Raw genomic sequence first — 22,475 nt, 5'->3', positions numbered from 1 at the left:
ATCGTTTTCTAAATAAAGCCACTCTTTATTAAATAACATCTGTGTTTTGGATTACACAGTCCAAATTCTTGGGCATGAACTATTTACTTGAGATTTATTATAATTGGTTCATATCATTACAAATTAAAAGTTCATATTTAGCCTTGTACATGGAACAATTAAATGAAAAGTAAAATTGTTTGCCAGTTGTTTTATTAGTTTAACATGATTTTTTGTTAGCTTTTTGATAGAAATATTTTATGTTGTGTTCAAGACTACTTACATTTTCAGCATATTCTTGTTTAGTTGTTTCATTCCAAGATCTGCCTCCAGTCAAATGATATGGTGTAAACTGAGTAAACAAAAGACATACATGTGCACCTTTTGGAGCAATAGTTGAATCTAAACTACTGGGTAAAACCATCTCTACCATTGGTCTGAAATAAATCATATTAACTAATATAATTAATAACTGTGGTATTATAATTTATTTAGATATCATTTTACCCAAATTTTATAAAGTAATAATAATTTTTTATTATCAAAATAAAATTATTTTTGGAGACTGCTGCAACTATTTTTTCCACAAATTCACTATTAGCCTTAATAATCAACACTAAATTAACTAAAAGCGTGATGGAATTAACAGAGAGAGTAAATACAAAGGTACAGGTGTGATCATCCCAATCCAGATTTTGCATTTGCAAAGACTTGGTGAAAAGGTACTATTCAGGTTAAGCTGTTAAAACCATGGTTCAATAAATAGATGTAGTTTTTTCTATAATTATCTGAAAGTAGGCGTTTAAAAAACCAATCCATGTAAAAACTGCATTTTATGAAGTGTATGACAGGCAGATTTGCCTGTACCCTTGTTTTGATCTGTTATATTTTCTTTTTTTCAAGATCCAAATTAAAAATTAAGTTGTTTTTAAAAATTATATTTAGAAATCTAAATTTGTGTATAAATCTAAAGTGTTAGATTTATAAATTTAAATTTATTTCTTAAGTTTTAGATTTAAGTTTTGTGTGAAATCAAAGTTTGTGTATAAAGTAGTTTTTATATGAAGGGCATATTTTTTTATATATATGTGTTTTTTTTTTTTTTAATTTAAATAATGCCACCTTTTCCATAAAACGGGTGGTACATGGGTTTGTTTGTTTTAGGTGCTCACATTTTTATTTTAGCTATTATTGGCGCAGGGTGGACTACTGGTAGAGGGCTCGTGGCTACGCTTGAACGATTCATTCGTTTTTGAAGGATTTATCTAAAATTATATTTCTGTTTTAGGGATAAAAAAGGAAACACTGAGGTTAGAGCTGTGTTAAAAAATCACAACTCAAGAAACAGCTAAAAATGTTCAAGATTTTGAAGCTTCTCGTTGTAAAGGTTTTTGCTATTACACTATATTCATGAATGTTATTTAGTTACAATTGCCAAAGAAATTTAACAAAATCAAGTGAAATAAAACATAAACCATGTAACATTTTTATGGCGAGCCATAACTCGCCCTTTTTCTAGTTTTGTAATAAAAGAATACAATCTGTCTTGAAAATAGAATACACTATTTCTGGCATCATATTTCATAATCTTTCATAGGAATAACAAACATCCTGTGCCAGATTAAATGGAGAAGAAAGTAGTGAAGTGGTTTTCCACTGTCCTTTGTATTAAATCAAAAGTATTATTGCACATTATCATGCCAATCAAATGAAATTGAAATTAAATTCAAAAAGATTACAATAAATATTTAGTAAAAAATTTAAGGTAAAAATAAAAAGTATTTCTTTGTTAAAACAAAAACAGAATTTATAAATCTTGAGGCAAGCACATAACTTAAAGGCAAAAGGTTATTCGAATTACCTTCCACTATTACATATCCAGTACTATGCTATACAAAGCATACTGGATTATACATAGTGTACACATATCCAGTACTATACATATACAAAAGAATTTAGATCTACTATCTTGAAGTGTCTCATGCCATGGCAGGACAACGATTACCCACACCAGTGGGCTCCCCTTCCCCATAGTTCTCATGTTACCAAGGTTTCCCAAGCAGCATGTATCCTGCTTCATCCTTTCAAGGATAAAGCACCACAAAGGGTGCTTCATCCTTGAAAGGATCGCATTACATCTCTACTAGCATATCATCTCTGCCGGCCATGCCCAATGTCCAACTGGTTGGGATTGGGTAGCTAAACCGATAGTTCAATAGGGAGTATGCCATGTGGTACAACGTACACACCAAAGTCAAAGCAGGGGCTAGCTTTCACTCATGTAGGTACATGACTTAACCTCACCAATATAAGAAGGCACCTGCCTTCTCATAGGTTTCCTTCATAGCATTTGATAAATACCAGTCACCATCACTACACATATGATACCCTACCACCAGCTGCTTACTTAGCCCAGAAGGATTTTCATAGGAGGAAACCTCCTTGAGGCTGAAAGAAATACCCTTTCCCAGAAGGAGATAGGATAGCTGCACTGGCAGTTTTAAGAGTAAAAACTGTGTGGTCAAACATTTACCTGCAATTTTCTCATTGCAGTATACAGATCATTGATTAAAACTGATAATAAAATAATCTCTCACTATTGAAATTGGTATATTATTATGAAATTTCTGAATCTCAGTTATACACGCTTACAATTAATTATACTGTTATTCTGAATTGTGGAAGGTTATAATTAACTAGTTCTAAATTTGGGTTCCCATTGTTTACCAGATTAAAAATAAGAAAACAATTTCTAAACTGACTATAACGCAATTTAATTTAGGGTAAAAGTTACGGAAACTTTACTTGATTCTGGGCTAGCTTTTTCTCTAAATCAAGGTTTTTCAAAAGAAGCTTGCTTTTCATAGTCCTACTATTTGGTAGGCAGAACTTAGCATGTACTGTCATCCTGTGTTATAATGTCTTTGTTTGGACTAGATGTCACTCCGAACTTAGCTTATACTGTCATCCTGTGTTATAATGTCTTTGTTAGGCCTAGATGTCAATCCAAGCTAAATTGAGCTTGCAGTTATTCTTCATTTCATTGCACAATGTGCTAAAGTTATGAGTTTGATATCGATTTGATTGCTCTCTTTGTTTTCCCAGCTGTTTTGTAATTTTTTGTACAGAATATTTGTGAACATTTTCAGTTATATTACTAATCTGTTGTTAATTTTCCACAAATAAACCAATACATCTAAAAAATTCTGTATTTAAAAGAATTTACATCTGTTTATTACAAATAAACCTTTATTTTATGCTTTGAACACAATTTTATCTGCCTCATGCAAAGTTCTGAAAACTAGGGGTAGCATGTATGTAAGTAGAGCAAAAATGGTATTCATGCATGAGCAGTTTTTTTTACATGTGTACCAAATACTTTGTGTGTTTTTTTAACTTATGTTATATATACCTTTATATTATTAAAAACTTCCTACTGCTTGAAAAAAGATAGTAATTTTTGCCATCCAAAAGCACTTAATTCTGTAATTAATACCAGATTTTTTTCATTACAAAATTACATTCCCACAAACACATACATAAGTGCACGTTTACATGTACAACTTGTAATGTGGAAAAATTAATTGTCACATCTTACAATTATACCAAAATCCCTTTTAAATTAAAACGGCAAGTAGTTTTACTAAAGCAGTTTTTAAACACTTCAAAAGAAGCTATTGTGAAGCTTCTTCATCAGAGTTGCTATAGATAACAATGATGTTAATTGTGCTACCCAAATAAGGTGTGTTTTTTTATTTTGTCACAAGATCTTTCTTCTGTATCTTGTTTTCATTGTTGAAGTCAATACAGCAAATCATCTTGAACTTTACATCTACCATCCTTATTAAAAATCTTTCTAAAATGTATTTTGTAAAAGTATTGTAGGATATATTTATAAACTCACTAAAGTTATATCATAATAAATGGAAAGACATATTTTATTGTCATAGTTCATTAATATATAATTTAAATAAATGGGATTTCCTAACCACTTGATGATGGGTGATATTAACAACAGAGCCACCTACTTCTCCAATGATAAATGTGTAGTGCATGGAAGGAAAAAAGGGAATTTCTGAAAATATATCTTAATATATTTTGAAGATCGAGTACATTTTGGCTAAATAATTTTTTAAAATAAAATTTAAATTTTGACTATATTATATTGTTATTTTATCATGCTATAATGATTACTTTGGTGAATGTGGTGGTGGTAAATAAATAATTCTGCTATTTTAAATTCAAATGCATGCATGCAGCATGTGTGCACTACATGTGCATGCTCATAGAAAGAGAGAACCATAGATTTGAATGCAGATGAAATGTAGCTCTGTCTGCTGTTTGTAGAAGTAACTATATAGTTAATCACTGTTAACTATTGTCACCCCTGGATGCTCATTGTGAAATAGTAATAATTTCCATCTTTTCTATATTAGTTTTCATTAGAACACAACATTATTACTGTAATATAATTGCTAGAAAAAAAATTGACTTACTTTGATGGTAAATGTCCGCTTGAACCTCTGTTGTATGCATCATTTAGCAGTGAACAGTTTTCACAATTCAGATGTATAGTAGCTTGATGATGGGGCATTGGAGTTTCACTGACAACATTTCTGTCAGCCATAAAGTTTGGTAATCTGCTTAGAGCAACTGCAATAATAGTATTTATAATTAATAGTACTTACACCTTTATTACTTCATTTGTATTCAGTGGACTAACAACTGTGGTGGGATAGTATAATTTATATTATGAAGTTACGTTGTTAAATTTCTTACTATCATAATGCCAAAACTTCTTTTGCAACTTTTCAGTGGCATCCAGTGAAAAATTATTCATAATATATCATAATACAATGTATATCTGTAGTTTGTATTGCAGTTGAGGAAAGCACCATACTTGTAGCATATCAGTTTATTTCATTCCATATACACTTGTTTCTATGAAAAAAATGGCCTGTAAACTTTCCGAGGAAATGCAGTACAAAAACATTCAGTTTTGGGGAGTCTTGTTGCAATTTTTCTTCCGGATTTCTGATCCCCAAATATGCACATTATGAGCATTTATTTTTCCATTAACATGATATGTTGATTCGTCACTGAATACAACATGACAAGAAAGTGTTCACTGTTTACAGTGTATTATTTCATTTGCAAGGCTAGCACGTAAACCATAATCTCTAAGCTTTACAGCTGTAAACTATATGGACGCAGTTGTAAATGTTTCCTTAAAACCCTCCACACAGACATCACTGTAATTGCTAATTCATGGCTACGACAGCCTAGGATAGCGTACGGGTATCCTAGGACATCGCACAAAAGATTCTCTTACATGTTCAAATTGTATTCGAACATACTTGGTCATTCTGTACTCATCCCTTTACAAATACAACCAGTGATTTCAAATTGCTTACAAGTGTTTCAAACTGAATGTTATTGTCATTCGGGGATCACAATAGAACTTCAAACATAACGCATGTTGAACGGTATTTACAGATTCACACTTTGCAAACTGCAAAACGGAAGGTACAGGAAACAGTTTATGAGCTTCTGCACAACTACAACTGTTTGCGTTGCTCTTTCATCTTATGTATAATTAATCAATGTATGTGAAACTTGAGAAAAATTACGTAGTTCTAAAACCCCATATTCATTTTGAAACTCTCTCAACATTATATAAATTTTAGCTATACTAATTATTTAGTCACTGGTACTAGTTCCTCCATCATCAACCTAAAAATTTTATATTGTTACTTTATAATCAGTTTTATATTGTCAGATATAGAAGTGATAAGATGTACCTTTTTTTATTAAATACAGTATACAGAGCGATTCATAATGTTCTTCGGAGTTTCAAAAATTCATTAACAAAAAACTATTTCACTCATAAGAATAAAACAAGTACTGTACGAAAGAGTACTTTAAATATGTGAAGTTTTATGTGGAAAAAACTTCAAATAGTTTTTTCCACATATACTAGGCAGTTAGTAAACCATTTGCTGGCTAGGCGATGACAGTAGAGAAAATGGCTGCTACAGGATGCGAGAAGTCATTTTATGTGTTAGAATTTCACTTGTCAAAGTCAGTAATTTCTGTGCAACGTGCGTTTCGGTTGAAATTTCATAAGGAGCCACCAAGTGACAATTCAATTCGTGCATGGTATAAACAATTCAGTGAAACTGGTTGCTTGTGCAAGCGAAAATCAACTGGTCGTCCATCAACCTCAGAAGCCATTGTCGAATGTGTGCGTGCAAGTTTCATTCGCAGCCCGTCAAAATCGACTGCGGCTGCAGGCAGAGCACTAGGAATTCCGAAAACAACATTGTGGAGACTTCTCCGTAAACGTTTATTTTGCAAACCGTACCATCTTCAATTAATCCAGCGTCTTTCTCATGGAGATAAATATGTAGGCTCGATTTTTGTTTACAGTTACAGGAAAAGATGTTGTTTGATGTAGGTTTTCTAAACAAGATAATTTTCAGCGATGCAGCTACTTTCCCTATTAGCGGCAAAGTAAACCATCATAATGTGCGAGTTTGGGGAACTGAAAACCCACATGCTTATGTGGAACACATTCGGGATTCTCCGAAAGTAAACGTTTTTTGTGCGATCTCTCGTGAGGCAGTGTATGGGCTGTTTTTTTTTTTTTATGGAAACGACAGTAACCGACATGATATACCTGGATATGTTACAATTACAGCTTATGCCTCAGCTACTCAACGACTTCATTTTCCAGCAAGATGGTTGTCCTGCCCATTTTCATAACGAGGTTTGACAGTACCTTAACACAACATTACTTCGGCGCTGAATAGGACGTGCGTCTGAAGAAGACCAACACATTATGCTGTGGCCACGAAGATCACCAGACCTCACGCCATGTGATTTCTTTCTCTGGGGTTACGTGAAAGATAAGATGTTTATCCCACCAATGCCGCACGATATCGCTGAGCTAAAGGATTGCATAATCAATGCAATCAACTCTATCGAAAATGACATGTTAGAATGAGTTTGGCAAGAGCTAGACTTTAGTGTTGATGTGTGCCGTGTCACCAGAGGAGCACATATTGAACATTTATAGATTTTAACAAAAACTGTTTGAGTCCCTGCATCACCTCGTACAACTTTCATTTAGGTAAGTGAAATACTTTTTTTGTACTGAATTTTTGTAAGGACATTATGAAACGCTCATTTTCTTGTATATAAAGAAATATATATATATATATATATTACATATTGTAACAAGACCGGTAAAAACGGACCTGAGTAACGGATTCCTGCCAATTAAGAAGAAAGTAGTAGAAAATAAAACAGGAATCCAGAAAGGGGCTACAAGAAACCCTTTTAGTAAAACTAACAGGTCTGTTTAACAATCGTCCTTTGTAATACTTACCGCTGACACACAGAAACAGATGTTGTTCCGTGACAAGAGTTACCGAACCCAAGTTAAAAATGCATGGGAAACTGAAAGGGCTCGGTTGATCGTTCTCACACTCAACTGGTGTGAGAAGTTCTGGTCCTACAGGTCAAAAGGTTAGGAATACAAATACTCCAGGGAAGATGAGTTGAAATCAGTTCTGTAAGAGAGTTCTAAGCATGTAGCTATTATGCGAGTTTGAAGCAAGAGTATTCTGTGAGGAAGTCAGTGAAGAAGCGGATTTTTAATGTGTACAAGCTTGATGCGATTAAGGTGACATCACAAGTAATTCAAGTTAATGAAAAGAAGAAGTGGTTCGGTGAGTTACTGTAAGACTATAAGTGGAAGAGATAATTTACTAAATTTCATTCATAAATTGTTAGGGTAGTTTTATTTGTGAACAGCAAAAGTATTTGCAGTCAAAGAATTTTGCAGTGAAGGGGTGTACTTGTCTTATCTATAGTACTATTGTTAATACAAAACTAGTTGTTAAAAATATTAAGATCTGAGGTCATGCAAATGTCTTTTGTCAATGGAACAGAATTCTGGTTTTCAGTATTTAACTACCTGTAAATAAATCCTGATGATTACTTCAAAATTCTGTTTTGCATGTAATCACTGTTTATTATTATTGACATTATTATTATTGTGTTTGTGATTATTATTGTTATTATCCGTTTATTGTCATTTATTATCATTTCTATTGTCATTCTTATTATCGATTTTTCTTATTTTGTTTATGTTCTTAAACTACTACATAGTAATTATATAAACATTTTCAATTGACAATCTCTCAATATCCTGATTGAGCTACGAACACACGACAATATATACACACACACACACAAAATTAGAATTAAAAATTGAAATAGAGTCTCTCAATCAATGTGTTCTGCTCAGCTACTCTTTTTTGAGGTTCATTTGTTAATATAATATAGTGAAATATCTATTAACTGCACCTCCTAAGTACAGAAAACTCATAAAGATATGCAATCCCAGTACACTGGAATTAAAAAAATAACTTTTTTTAACCGGGTTAACACCCGGTTTAAATATGACAGTGTTTAATTTTTTGCTAAAAAATAAACTAAACATAGATAACAGTATATAACATAGATGCAAGAAAAAAATGTTTGATACAATATGCTAATGTGCAGTTACAAGAGGAAACCAAGATATAATATCCATTTACTCCATTATTTTTCAAAATTATTTGTGTAAATTAAGTTATACAAAATGTTTAATATTTAATGTTGAATTTTCAGAGAAAACAAATTAACAATATAACTATCACTAATTCTAAAGTGGTGGATCTCAGACTATGTGATGAAAACCTCTGTAGATATTAAACATTTTTGGGCATTAAATTACTGTTTTTAACTTGACCTAACCTAGGTTCTAGGTTCTATATAAAACCTTATATTGAGAAAAATTAGGTTAATTAACAGAAACTTATAAATTTAGAATATTTAATACAAATAAACTAGTCTTTGAAACTAGATGGTTTATTAAATGGTATGGTTTTTACATTTATAAATGTGTATCTTTACTAAAAAGAATTTAGGAAATCACTTATTCTTAGAAAAACATAAAAATATTCATATCTATTAAACTAAACCACAGTACTATGTTTTTTTTTTTTTTTTTCTAGTAACTTAACATAATACTTCAGTTTTGAAGAAAGGTCCTTATTAATCCACCATTACCATTTTGAATAAATTACTAAAATATTTAAAGTCTTCACTCATAATTTGTTAAAAATAAAATTGTATGTTCCTGTGAAGAGAATAAGATCAAATTTCTTTCTTGATTTGTTTTACGGAGTACTCATTAAGTGTTTTAAGCATAAGAAAGTAGCATACTAAAATCTCAAGTGAACTAGAATGTTGCTTATTTTGATAAGTTCACTATGTTTAAGAAAAAAGGTTATGGATGTGAGAAGCATATCATTCACCTGTTGTGAAAAGCAGGTATTTAGAGGAAGAGCAAATATATAATTTAGAGGAAGGTGTCAAATATTCTACGCTGGGATGATCCATTCATATTTTTCCAATAAGATTTTTCAAGTGAAAATGTCTGGTGAAATCTCTAGCAAATATTCTACAATGTCTAGTGCTCCACAGAGGTCAGCATTGGGTTCACTTTTATTTTTGTTAATGACACTGGACATGATATAAAATCAATGCTCACCAAATATGCTGACAATGTGAAACTCTATGGAAGTGTGAACTTTTATAATGATTTTTTTGCCCTGCAACAGGATATAAATAAGATCCATACATGATCAGTAATAATCCTGTGAATCTTGATAAAACAACTATAAAACAACTCCAAATTCGTGTTGTTGTTTGAAAATGTGATTAACTGTTGAAGAACACATATTAGTGCTGGAAACTTATTTGAAATCTCATCTTGTGTGTTGGTGAAAGTTCTGGGAGAAATCTGAAAAAGTAGCACCACAGAAAAGTGTTATTCAGAAGTTAGTAAAAAAATTTCATGAAAAAAGTTTGGTTTAGACTGGAAATGTGTCTAACACAGTTGCACAGACATTAAAGCAGCAGTTACAAGATCTCCTCATAACTCTTAGCGAAGACTTAGCTGGGGAAAAGAAAAATTCAATAGATTCAGCCTACACTGCAGTAAGGAGAATGCTGAAATGTTGTACATAATGAATGCAGGTTTTCCATGAGCTAATTAATGCTGATTATGCTAAAAGGGTACACTACTGCCAGTAGTTCAAGAAATCCATCAGAGGCAACACTGGCAATTTAGATCAAGTGTTTTTCAAAGATGAAGCATGGTTTCAACTTACTGGGTATGTTAATGGTCAGAACTACTGGACCTGGGGTACTGAAAACCCGCACATTTTTTTTGCATCTTTCCTGCACTCACAAAAAACACAAAAAATATGCATATAGAGTGTTGTTTCAAGGTGTCAAATAACAGGAACCTTCCTTTTTTGAAAAAAAACTGTGGATGCTGCCATCTACCAAGAAATTATCAAGAGGATGAGTGTGACTACTGGTTGCAACAAGAGAGCTCCACTTGCCATACAGATTGCTCTACTATGGAAATGCTACAGGATTTTTTCGATGGAAGAATCATTTCTAAAAGATTGTGGCCAACAATATCCCCTGTGCCTGACTAGTCCAGACACAACTCATAAGGGCTTCTGAAATCCTTTGAACAGAGTCAGATGAAAATACATAAAAAAGAAATTCAAAATTTTTTCATAATATATATATATACATATTAAAATATTACCATTTATTTTTGTGACTGAAGTTGTGAAATCAATATTCTGAATAGAATTTAAGTACTGTTCATTCATAGCTTCTCTTGGTACTAGACTAAATGTTACTTTAGGAGTAGCTGAAGACAAAACTAAACGAGTTTTTATCTCTATACCGTCACTTGTTTCTACAGCTGTTACATTATGTGAAGTGTCCACACAAATTCCTGTCACATTCTGAAACAGTGTACATTTTATCTAATGAAACATGTCTCAATAAAATTCAGCAGCAAGATTTATAAACATTTTTTCTAATGAATATAATTGAACATTATACATTTTTACAATCGCTAAAATATCTGTTCGTCAGCTATTAATTTATAGTCTAGAAGGAAAAGCACTTATTTTCTTAGAAAATATTATTATAATATTATTAAATATTTATAATATTATATATTATGAATATTAATATTATATAAATATTTATATTCAATATTAGTAAGTGTTATTATTTTCATCTTAAAGAAAAACAAAAATGCATAGAAAAGAACATAAACAAATCTTTTTGAGGTCATTAATATTAAGATTGACAACCAGAACATAAGTAAAACAAATATTTGAAGATATTAGACTCTGAAGCAACAAAATAGCAATGTTAACAAGTTTAAAAGACAAAATCGTGATGAAATGATTGTTAGAAATGAACTAGATACCAGAAGGAAAGAATTTATGCGGTAGTATTGAAAGTAAGAAATAAATGATTTAATAATGTATTGGTAATAATACATATCAGAATATGTTGATCTTAATAACCATAATTTAAATATAAAACTATACAAGGAAAAAGTGCTTGTATAAATGTAATGATCATTCTGAACCTTGCCATCTAACTGTAAAATTAAAATAAAAAAATCCTAAAACTTGAGTGAAATTAACTATTTATCTGACAGAGTGGTAATACAATGATTTCCAACATAGTTTAGAATTTGAAAGTACGGACTTCTAAAACTAAATTATTACATGCATTAAGATCAATTTATTGACATGTCCATTCATGGTACATAGTTCTATGAATAGAATAAACCATGACTGTTGCATGTAATGCAGTGATGAAAATTTGAAAGTGAAAAACTGTTAATACAATGTTTTATGCATATATATATATATATATATATATATATAGAATTAAAAATTATTACAGTAATATCGCAATTACAAAATTGATAATAAATTTTAAAAAAGGATTATTTATAAATAATCAATTAGGAAAAATAGGATAATTTTACTATTTGCTGTTTTTGAATTTTTCTGTTTAAATTTATTTGTCGATTATATTTCTGTCAAATCTATTCTTTTTGTAACATAATTTTTTACCAGTTACTCAGAAACACTTTGTTAAAAATTCAGGCGTATTATTAATTTTTAGAAAAATTGTTCATTAAACTGCATTCCCAGTACTTATATGACATTAAAATTTTCTTTCAAAGCAAGCGGCAACCTTATTTCAAAATTTATAAAACATATGATAACATGCATAACATAATTAATACTCCACACATCCACATCACCTGAAGATCATATTGAAGTACTCGACTACATAAAATACCCAGAACAAATGAATCACACAACAAAGTGACATACGCTTAAACAAATTAGGTATAAATAAAAACAAACAAAAAATACATAAACAAAATCTTAGAGAAAATAGTTAAAATTTAAAAAAAACCGGAAACAATGCAGCCTTAAGAATAACAAAAAAACCAAAAAAATATTATACACAGAACACAGTCACCAAGCAAAATGCACTGTAAGATACCCTTCATTTTAGATGGATAAAAGAGAACAATGCTTCAACCAAAGACACAATAAACATTTAAAAGTCCCATAGTAATGTAGGACCAACATTTGCCAATCTTTCATAGTTAACAAATCCAACAACTTGAGATTTGAAGCATCAGAAGAAAAAGGATCACATCTGACCAAACTTAACAAAAAAACATTCTAATAATGATATAAATGTTATAGTTTCAAACACAATTCAAATCGAACAATTTTCAACTTCAAAAAAATATTAGATGTACAATTCTGAGAACCATTTTTTTAACATAATCACTATCAAAGAATTTTAGTTGAATTAACTAGCAACAAAATACAGAGTAAAATTTTTCGATAGCCATAACTCAAAACAAAGCTTTATCGATCATAGATTTAAACAATTTATTTTTATCTCAGGAATCACTTCCTAAAACAATGTCCTTTCTTCAATGGAGCACAATGTATATTAAAAAAAAAAATTATTATATATAATGTATGAATTACACTGTTAATTTATCTTTTTCCATTATATGTATTAAAAACTGATAAAAATTATGTGAAGCACATAATTTTTATTAGGGAAAATAAGTAATTAAATAATTCAAGTTAATATTTTATTTTTTTTAAATTTCCTTAGTCAGAATGATAAGAGAAAATGTATTCTAACTCTATAACACGTTATAATTTTCCAGAGTTTATACTTAATACTGATAATAAAACAAGTGCAGTTTATCATCAGATGAAAAGTAGAATTACTACTTGTAAACTGTACTGATAAGATAATTTAAAACTATTGAATTGTCTGAAACAGCTTTTAATACACACAACACATTATTTAATTCAACATCTTAAATTGATAACTGTTATAAATGTGACAACGTATTTATTCAAATCCTGATTAAAAGAAATTCTGTTATAATTAAACAGTTTTGTAAAGATATTTTTTTAATTTTGCCTGCAATAGAACTAATATGTGATACACTACTTCCTGTTTCAGGTTATTAACTGGAAATAGCCAAAAAAGGTGAGGAAAACTAATTTTTGCATTTAGAACTAATAACTTGGTGAAATAAGTCATTTTGTACTTAACCACAACCGGTAGAAAAAAAGTAACAATTTTCATAATTTAATGAGAATTTTTGCAAACCTTTTAAACATCTTAAATCTGTTTTTTTAATACTGCTTTATTAATAATATTAGCAAATCATCAAAACAGAAAAAATGTATATATAAATATATATTAAAAAAATTAAAATGTATAATACATTTAATAAATATAAAATGTATACAAATATGTATATACTCATGTATACATCAGTATTCTAAACCATATCTAAACAGAATAATAATATACAAATCATCACCATTTCAGTCACACCATTCAATTCTTTGACTATTTTTTTTATTTATTTATTTTTTTTTGAGGGTTTAAGGTCATCAATTACTGTGGTCATTAGCTTGTTTCCACCTCAAAAAAAAAAAATTTCTTTCCCCCATGATAAAAAACTACCAATGTAGTCAGAAGAGTAGTCTTGTCAAAACTTGTATTTAACAAGTCCCTTTAATTATAAAGGGCCTTTGCCATTTACATTCTTATCATAATTTACAGCTGGTATCATCCAGCATGGATGACACACACTCAGATGGTGTGGTCAGCAGTACATCAGAGTCAAGACTCAATGCATTCCCCACTAAAGCATGTGGGATAGCATGCTTGCCCTCTCACTTAAAGGCCTTTCAGCTTTAGAAGACTATAGTGTGTCATCCTACATCTTCATTTTCTAGAATTTTAATTTTTTTTTAAATTTGATCCCTGAATAGTTTTTTTTCAATTTTCACTTTGGCTTCAGGTTTCTTTAGTATTTTAAAAGAAATTCTTTTCGGTTCTTCGAACTGGTTGAAGGCATATTCCTCGGTGGAGAAGTACTCTTTTGTCTAGTCACGTCTGTTTTTATCCTTGACAGCTTTAGGCTGCTATCGCTACTTGTTTGATTCTTCATCTTTTGATCAACCTGAACTCTGTAGAGGAAGACACCCATCTTGTGATAATCCCGATCACCACATCACCCTCTCTGTTCTTATCCCTGATGGTCTTTACCAGAGGTAGTCTTTTAGACTCACCAAACTGGATAACACAACATAGTCATCAGTTTGACGCTGTCAGGATGCCACCAATGTTAATGTGTTGGCAGACATTTCAATCAGTATCTTTATAGAACGTAATGTCACCTTTATATGGCCTCTTCTAACCATGACACATACTATAACTTACAATTACAATCATCAACTAGCAAATTAACCGATTCACAGAAGTGTGATCACTACGCCTTCCACTAATACAGAAGGTTTCACACAAAAACTCTTCCTACATCAAATATCAATTAGACTATACACTAAGATCATTACTTGGCTGAGTCATTAAACACCGTAAATACTATCCTCATAACAATCTCTGATGACAATTAGACCTTTTCTACTGTCCTTGTGCTCCTAATTTTCAAATTTGACCTGTTTCCCTAAAGAGTAACCTGAAATTTCTCTCTAATTACTTTAACTTTTTATTTTTGTTTTTGTGGACCCTACTTCCTGTTTAGGAAGATAACTTCTGGATGCTTGCGGGCTAAGCTGGCCTTTAAGCACCTCGGTGTAGAGTTTCTACTTCGCTCTAATAGACACAGCTGCAGTACTGACAACTGCCTCTTTAACTATAACCTCCATGACTAGTTGGCTTAGAGGCAAGTGCCTCTAAGAGAGTGCCTTAAATCCATTCACTAAAGCAGAGAACACTGCCCTAAACTCATTAAGCCTCAGGATTACTCATCTCCAAACCACTGCAGAGGCGCTTCAATGGTCTTCAAGAATCCCCTACAACTGCTCAAATTGTGCTACTAGAGGGACAGAACTACTAGCCCTGCCCCCAGCCTTAAAGAAATCACTAATCAGACTATTCCTTAAGTAAATAAATGAAGGTGTAATAGTTTTCAGCAATAAAATTCTTTTAGAAAGTGTCAAAACATGTTTGTAAATATCATGGCTAGTGCTAACAGAACTATATGTGCTTCTGAACATGATAGTATTACTTGATGGATCAGAAAGTTCAAGAACTTTTGCCTCGATTATCTTAAAACCCTTGTCAGTTTTCAAAAATCAGTCAGATGCACTTTTCCAGTTTACAAACTTGGGATTAGAAATTGTAAACAATATTTCTACTAGTAAAACAATGTCATTGTATTGCTCTTGAAATAAAATGGTGTCTACTTTTTGCAATTTTCTCTCTACCAGACCTAATAATTGATCTGCAGGCATGTATAAATAACCTCTAACTGGTCTAAATAACATCAAAAATCTCATTTTTGTTACGCCGTTTAAGTGCTCCTCATTAAGAACATTGTTCAGAAAGTGATTCAAACTGGTTATTATCTCATTACAACCTCTTTTGTACTCGGTTTCTAACCAGCGATAAATAAACGTCCTGTCTTTCATTATAAATGTTTGACCGTGTAATGAATAACTACACCAAAGGTGCAATACCACAATTGGTGAGCATAGAAAGCTTGGACAATGTTTGTGTTTAATAAAGGTTTATTTTGCATCAGATCAAAATTAATTGTTACAGTCCCCTCTGGTAAATCTAACTCATGGAAAAACCGTTTTACTCGCATATTGTGAAGAATGTAGGAAATAACTAATTTTTTTCTTTTCTTCTGTATCACTCTAAGCTTTTTGCAGTTCTCAGTCTAAAACATTCACTACAGCTATCTGTTTTTATTGTACCAAAACTCAAATTAAAATCAAATCTGAAAATTGAATAGTAAAGTAAATATTTACATTTCAGTTAGGTTATTTTTTTTTAAAGAAATTCCTTGTGCATCACACTTATTGTTAACTCAGCTGGGAGGTACTTTCAACCAGGTGATTTTAATCACTTGTAGTGACTTTTCTGACATCTGAATGTCTTGATGTGGTTTTTTATTGTATTTTTCAGGTAATGAAAAAAGCGAAAAATCAGAGACATGCTGCCTTTCTTTCACAGCATCTTGTAAAGCCCAATACTTTTATGAAACATTTCTATGTCATCCACAGGTATTTCATTTCTTTGTGTGTTTGTTTAAGAATACGTGATACTTGCCGGGCTTTATTTTTCTTATTTCGTTTTACTAATTTCATTTTAGTTTTTGCCTCTGTTCTTTGTTTATCTCCAGCTTTTGACTCTTTCCCTTTTCAACTTCTTGTGGGTACTCACTCACCAAATTTCTCACAGTGCAAACTGTCACTTTCCATCTTGATATAAAAACTAAAAAAACAAACTAACCGTATTTAAACAATATGTAGTAACAAAATTACATTAATAATTCGGATAATAAAGAAAAAAATAAAGTCTGATAATTTAAAGAAAACTTAGAACACTGTTAAAGCTGCTATAAAACTACCTTGTCAAATAGCATCAGAATCACCACTATTAATGCAAACTAGAACATAACCTATAACCTTTACAGCTGCTTAGTATTGCTAACTTTTAAAATAATACAATTCAACCACAATATATCTTGAAAATCAAAGTAAACATTATATATATATATATATATATATATATTAATTAATTAATTAATAATATTAGAATAAGTTTTATGTAGAAAATAGAAATTTTTCTCAAAAGAATTTTGAATAGTACAACATAACTCTTCTTGAAGAAACAGGCTGTTCTTATATCGTAAGCCACACTACCCATGTAAAATAGCAGGTTTTTCTTGACTGATAATAATACTACAGCAAATTTTGGAACTAAACTGAAATAGCTTGTTTTAGCAACAAAATGGTCTTTTTGGGAAGAAGACATGAATAGATGGTTTTGAAAACAAGGTCAACAATTTTGTTACAATTTTAATACAAAATACCTGATTTAGGAAAACCATGGCACTATTCGAATCACCTTCTAAAATACTTTAAATATAAACTGATATTTTTTTAAAATAGTAGGTTTTGGAAATAAGCTACTCAATTTTTAAAAAATTAAGGAACATAGAAAAAGTATAGTAAAATATGTACTCTAAATTGGATAAACATTCTATTTTGTAAAGAATTTTAAACTGATAACCAATGTTAAAACTACACTAAAATTTGAAATATAATCACAGCACATTAATGTGATAAACATTATAAAATTTATTACAATAGTGTGACTTCAAAAGAGAAAAAAATTATAGTAGACTTCTAAATTGCAATCTCTGAATAGTTCACAGAGATAAAATAATTTTAAAATGTCCTGAGAATAACAAAAAAATAAAAAAATTTTAATTACATACTACAGAAAAATTCTTATGGCATTCTTGTTCTTGTTAAGAACAAGATAAAAAAAATGTATATAATTATCAAATGCTAATTGAAAATGTTATCTCAAAATTAAATAGCATTAATGTAATAACAGTTGTCATGAAATAAATATCAATGATCCACATGGAAAAATAAAACTTGTTGTTAAAGAAAAATTATTATACAATAATTTACTAAACAACTACAAATAAAAAAGTTATGTGTCAACAACAAATAAAATACAGCAATTTTTATTACAGTTAATTGTATCGGTGTTAGAAAGGAATGTATTTTGTTCACTGGCCTGTCATAATCTTATTTATTAAGAGTTTTTAAACTTCAGAAGAATTCTATTCGATCTGTGTTACTTTTTAAATAAATAGAATCGTAAACGTAGTTCTCTTTTGGTTTATTGACTGTTCTATATTGGTGTACATTCATGTTTGAGATTGTTACACAGTAAAATCATTAACTTTAAAAGTATAAAAATGTTATGGCTGTATCCATCTAGTCCTGAGAAGAGAAAACTCGCAATAACCTGGACATGGGTTAAAATTACCCTCATTAGTACTTTCATGTGCAGACTCAATTCTCTTTGTTAATTTTTTATTACGTTTATTTAAATTTCTCTTTTTTGTTATTTTATATAATTATTATTGTTGTTAGGTATGGTTGTGGGAGGGGATAATCACATAAAAAAATATAATTTTATACTTTTAAAGAAATAAGCTATTAAAAAAAAAAATTAACTTTGAAAATTATGTTTATTAAATTTACTTACATTTTTTATACACATCAATGTAACATATATGTTTATTTATAAGTATATAATAAATTATTTATAAAGTACACTAAATAAATAAAGAACAATCATACTCGTATTTAAAATCAAATAGTTTTCCATATCCTAAACAAGTATTGTTTAAGAAAATCCACAAGCAGCCCTTCTGTCATTAACAATGGCTATCAAAGAAATCAGAAATGTTCTGATACAAGTAATGACTCTATATATTTCAAATTGGGTTTATTTTGTCATTAAAATTAATAGCTTAGTGCAACTTAAATTTTTTTCCAGTAACATTTATAAATGGCGTTTAAAAAATAGTGTTTAATTAATATAAAACCTTAAATTTATTTATATTATCATAATGTAAAATGTAAAAATGAAGTGTTGGAATGAAACTAACTAATTCTTTTCTTCTGAAATTCGATCAGAATAATGTATAATATTATACATAGATAACTTAAATATAAGATGTGCATGACTAATTTTACTGTTTTAGTGTGTAGCTTTTTTTTTTAACTTTTCTGCACATCTGTAAATATTTTAATTGCTGTACGAAAGAATAAGGTAGACTAATTAATTAAAAACTGAAATAATTTAAAAAAAGTTAATTTTAAAAGCAGAATTAATTTACTGATTTAAAACTTAATGTTTATTTTTAGAACTAGCTGATGCCTGTATTTACAACAAATCTAAATCCTCAGTTGGTTGTGAAGATCATCAAAGAAACATGGCAGAAAGTACAGAAAAATCAGGAAAAATTTTGAATAAAATAAAGGAACTCTTTGGAGAAAAATATCCTTCTGATGAAGGATATTCACCTTCGCAAACAGACAGTGAACATTCTACTAGACACAAATTACATAGGCAACTATCACGATCAAGATCTGGCCGTTTAAAACATAAAACAAGAATTTATTCGGCAGTTGCAGATATTAATTACTTTCCTCCAACAAAAGAAGATGAGAACAGTGGTAGAATCATTGAGCATTTTAAAAATGAAACGCAAAATATAGAGATTACAAATTTGGAGAAAGATAAAGTAAAGACTGAATTAAACAAAGATAGTACTAGTGACACTGAGATTTCTAAGACTGATTCTGACTGATTCTAGTCAGTTACAAACTTTAAAATATATAAAAATTGTACATCTGTACTTAATTATGAATAAGGTATTTTTCCATATTATTGTATAGTAAATGTTTTGACTTTGCTTTGATTAAATATGAATTACATGCGCATAATTATAAAGTAGCTGTTACTTTCAGTTCAAATTACACAAAATCTAAAAGGTATAAAAAGAGAAAGAAATTAGCCTACCTACTTGTTCCTTATACATTTACTTTAGGTGTAAAAGGTTCATTTATGAAGTTAATTTATAGTGAGAAATAAATAAATAAAGTTACTCAGCTACATAATTATGTAAGAGAGATATACAGATCATGTAGATATATGATAATTGCACTACATCTGTAACTAGTTAACATTTGTATTTGTAATTTAAATAGTACCTAATAAAATCAGTAATACAGTAAAAAAAAAGTTTTTATTTTAGAGAAGTTTTTATTTTAATCAAAGTATATTCTCTTTTAATGGAAGAAAATAAATCCCATTCTTTTCACCTTTTATTCATCTTGAATGATCCTATTTAATCTGGACAAACAGGTTTATTACTGTACATACAGTATATCTGTGCATATGCATGTGCATGCACACACAGATTAATATTATGCATTTCCAAAATCTAATAGAGTATTTTTAGTAGTGTGTTTTATTGATTTACTAAACCTGAATTATGCTGCATATTTATTTATTTCAAATAAAAAACATTAGTAATATTAATTCTAATACTGGGGTGTGTAAATATAATATATTTTACCAATTTATATATAGATTAATTACAAATATTCTACAAATCTTTGTTAATATCAATATATTTTCTTTACAATTTGTTTATAAAATTACTGTTTAACAATTGTGGATTGCAATATTTTTGATACAATTCATTTCATTTCCTAATCTATTTTCATAATTGTTAGAGTAAATCATCTAAGAATCATATCATCAAATATTTATTTTCAATATTTTGAAAATATTATTACGCACAGCATTATTCACTTCGTGATATTTTTATTTAATAAAATATTAGTATTTATTGTAATATTAATAAATACTCGTATTCATAAAATACAAGTCTTGACAGTTAATGAAATGAATTGCAACATAATGTATAACTCTAAATATAAAAATATAAAATTTTAATTAAATATAACATTATAGCTAACGTTCATCCGAACAAAGAATGGAGTCCATCCGCACTAAGAGTATGATGTGACTGCCTTAAATCAGATTCGAGTGTCGAATGCTACTACGAGCGGAACTCTTCGGTGAGCTAGCACCCACTAGATCGCAGCACCGGACGGCTCGACGTGGAACCGAACAACATGTTTTAATATCTGTTTTAGCATCTTTAATGATTAAAGTTAAAATACAAAAAACCGCTTACCAACAATTGAATTCAAAGCATTCAAGCGGTTTCGAAATTAAATTCCATCTTCAGGAACTCTTATATTCGTCTTATTTGTAATATAATTAAAACTTCACATGTAAATGATAAAAATTGCAATATTTGTTTAAAACATAGCAGTTGGTCATCATATGTTACAAGATTATGTCAACGTAAATGCCCTGTCAATTTGGTGGTCCAACTGTTGTGCTAAAATGGATATGGATCAATTTGGCCAAGATAATCTGTTACTACTAAATAATTAGTAATAGATAGTAATGATAATAATAATATAATGAAATGATAATGATAATGAAAGTAATAGATTACCAATGATTATTAATAAATTATATTGGCCAAACTAATCCACATTAATTTTAACACAACAGTTGAGACCACCAAATTAACAGGAAATTTACGCAGACATAATTTTATAACATGACAACCAACTGTTATTTTTTAAACAGATATCGCGATTTATATAATTTACATGTAAAGTTTTAATTAATATTAAAAAATAGGGCGAATATAAGAGTTCCTGAAGATGGAGTTTAATTCCGAAAGTGCTTGAACACTTTGAATTCAATTGATGGTAAGTGGTTTTTTTGTATATTAACTTTAATTATGCACTTATACCAACAGGCCATGCTTAACAAAATTACTATAAATCTGTAAGCAAATTTTGACTAGATTTAGTCCTTCAGAAAATTAAAATCTTATCACAACACTCTGTTCTTCCAGACATTTAAAACAGAACCAACATTTTAAATTAAAAAAGGGGTCATAAATAAGGGAAATTCTTTTCAAATAGTTGATTTTACTGGTTTACAAAATTTTGTCCCAGAGCAAGTAGAAATAGTTTCTATATGTATTTTCCCTTGAATTCAAAAATGTTAACAGAATTTTTCTATCGCCATAGTTTTCAACTTTCAATCTGTTCAGTGTTACATACGTTATGGAAATTATGTTTAGGTGTTACGCATTTATAGAACATAAATGGATAACAAAATTGTACTGATTAAGCATTTAGAAATGAATGTTATGAAAAAAGGACTGCAATGGCATAGAACAGTACAATTGGTCACAACTGCTGGTTGATGCAATTCTAAAATGAGTCAGGGGATGGCTTTCTTACAGACTTAATCATCATTATTTGTCTAAGTGATGTCACAAGCAACATTTGTTTTGATGCCAATGTCTGGGTTACCAGTTCAAGCCATGGCCAGTCTGTGTTCAGTGTACACTCTGTTGACATCTGTACATCTTTTGTGTGTACGTGCTGATATAATAAGTTCAGTATAAATGTTTCTCAGTTGTGACATATTCTAAATTTACATTTCACATTTTGAATCCAAGAGGTGTAGTGAATAAATTTTGTAGTGTTTGTATATTGTGTGATTTTGCCAAATGCCTGCAAATTGTGTGAACCTCCCAG

At 29.9% G+C, this 22,475-nt stretch overlaps 2 protein-coding genes across 3 annotated transcripts in view; one reads left to right on the top strand and one right to left on the bottom strand.

Annotated features, from left to right (window-relative positions):
- Positions 1-22,475, bottom strand: part of LOC142334356 (pyridine nucleotide-disulfide oxidoreductase domain-containing protein 2-like) — a 72,761-nt gene that overhangs the window by 5,080 nt on the left and 45,206 nt on the right. Inside the window, exons 7-9 of the mRNA XM_075382334.1 lie at positions 10,658-10,862; positions 4,476-4,632; positions 263-416 (exon numbers count right to left, since the gene is read on the bottom strand). Of these exons, the coding sequence (XP_075238449.1) occupies positions 263-416; positions 4,476-4,632; positions 10,658-10,862 (516 nt within the window). The remainder of the gene's footprint in view (positions 1-262; positions 417-4,475; positions 4,633-10,657; positions 10,863-22,475) is intronic.
- LOC142334357 (uncharacterized) lies at positions 13,251-20,342 on the top strand. Of its 2 annotated transcripts, XM_075382335.1 has the most exons (3): positions 13,251-13,464; positions 16,426-16,523; positions 19,197-20,342. In XM_075382335.1, exons 2-3 carry the CDS (start codon positions 16,511-16,513, stop codon positions 19,640-19,642), a joined length of 459 nt encoding a protein of 152 aa, XP_075238450.1. In that variant the 5' UTR covers positions 13,251-13,464; positions 16,426-16,510; the 3' UTR covers positions 19,643-20,342. The 2 variants fall into 2 exon arrangements, with proteins under 2 accessions (XP_075238450.1, XP_075238451.1); XM_075382336.1 differs by lacking the exon at positions 16,426-16,523 and having other exon boundaries at positions 19,197-20,340.

Source organism: Lycorma delicatula, chromosome 1 (genome assembly GCF_047948215.1).
Source record: "Lycorma delicatula isolate Av1 chromosome 1, ASM4794821v1, whole genome shotgun sequence".
NCBI lineage: Eukaryota > Metazoa > Arthropoda > Insecta > Hemiptera > Fulgoridae > Lycorma > Lycorma delicatula.
Note: the sequence above shows the minus strand (reverse complement) of the source record. Positions and strands in the feature narration are given on the sequence as shown.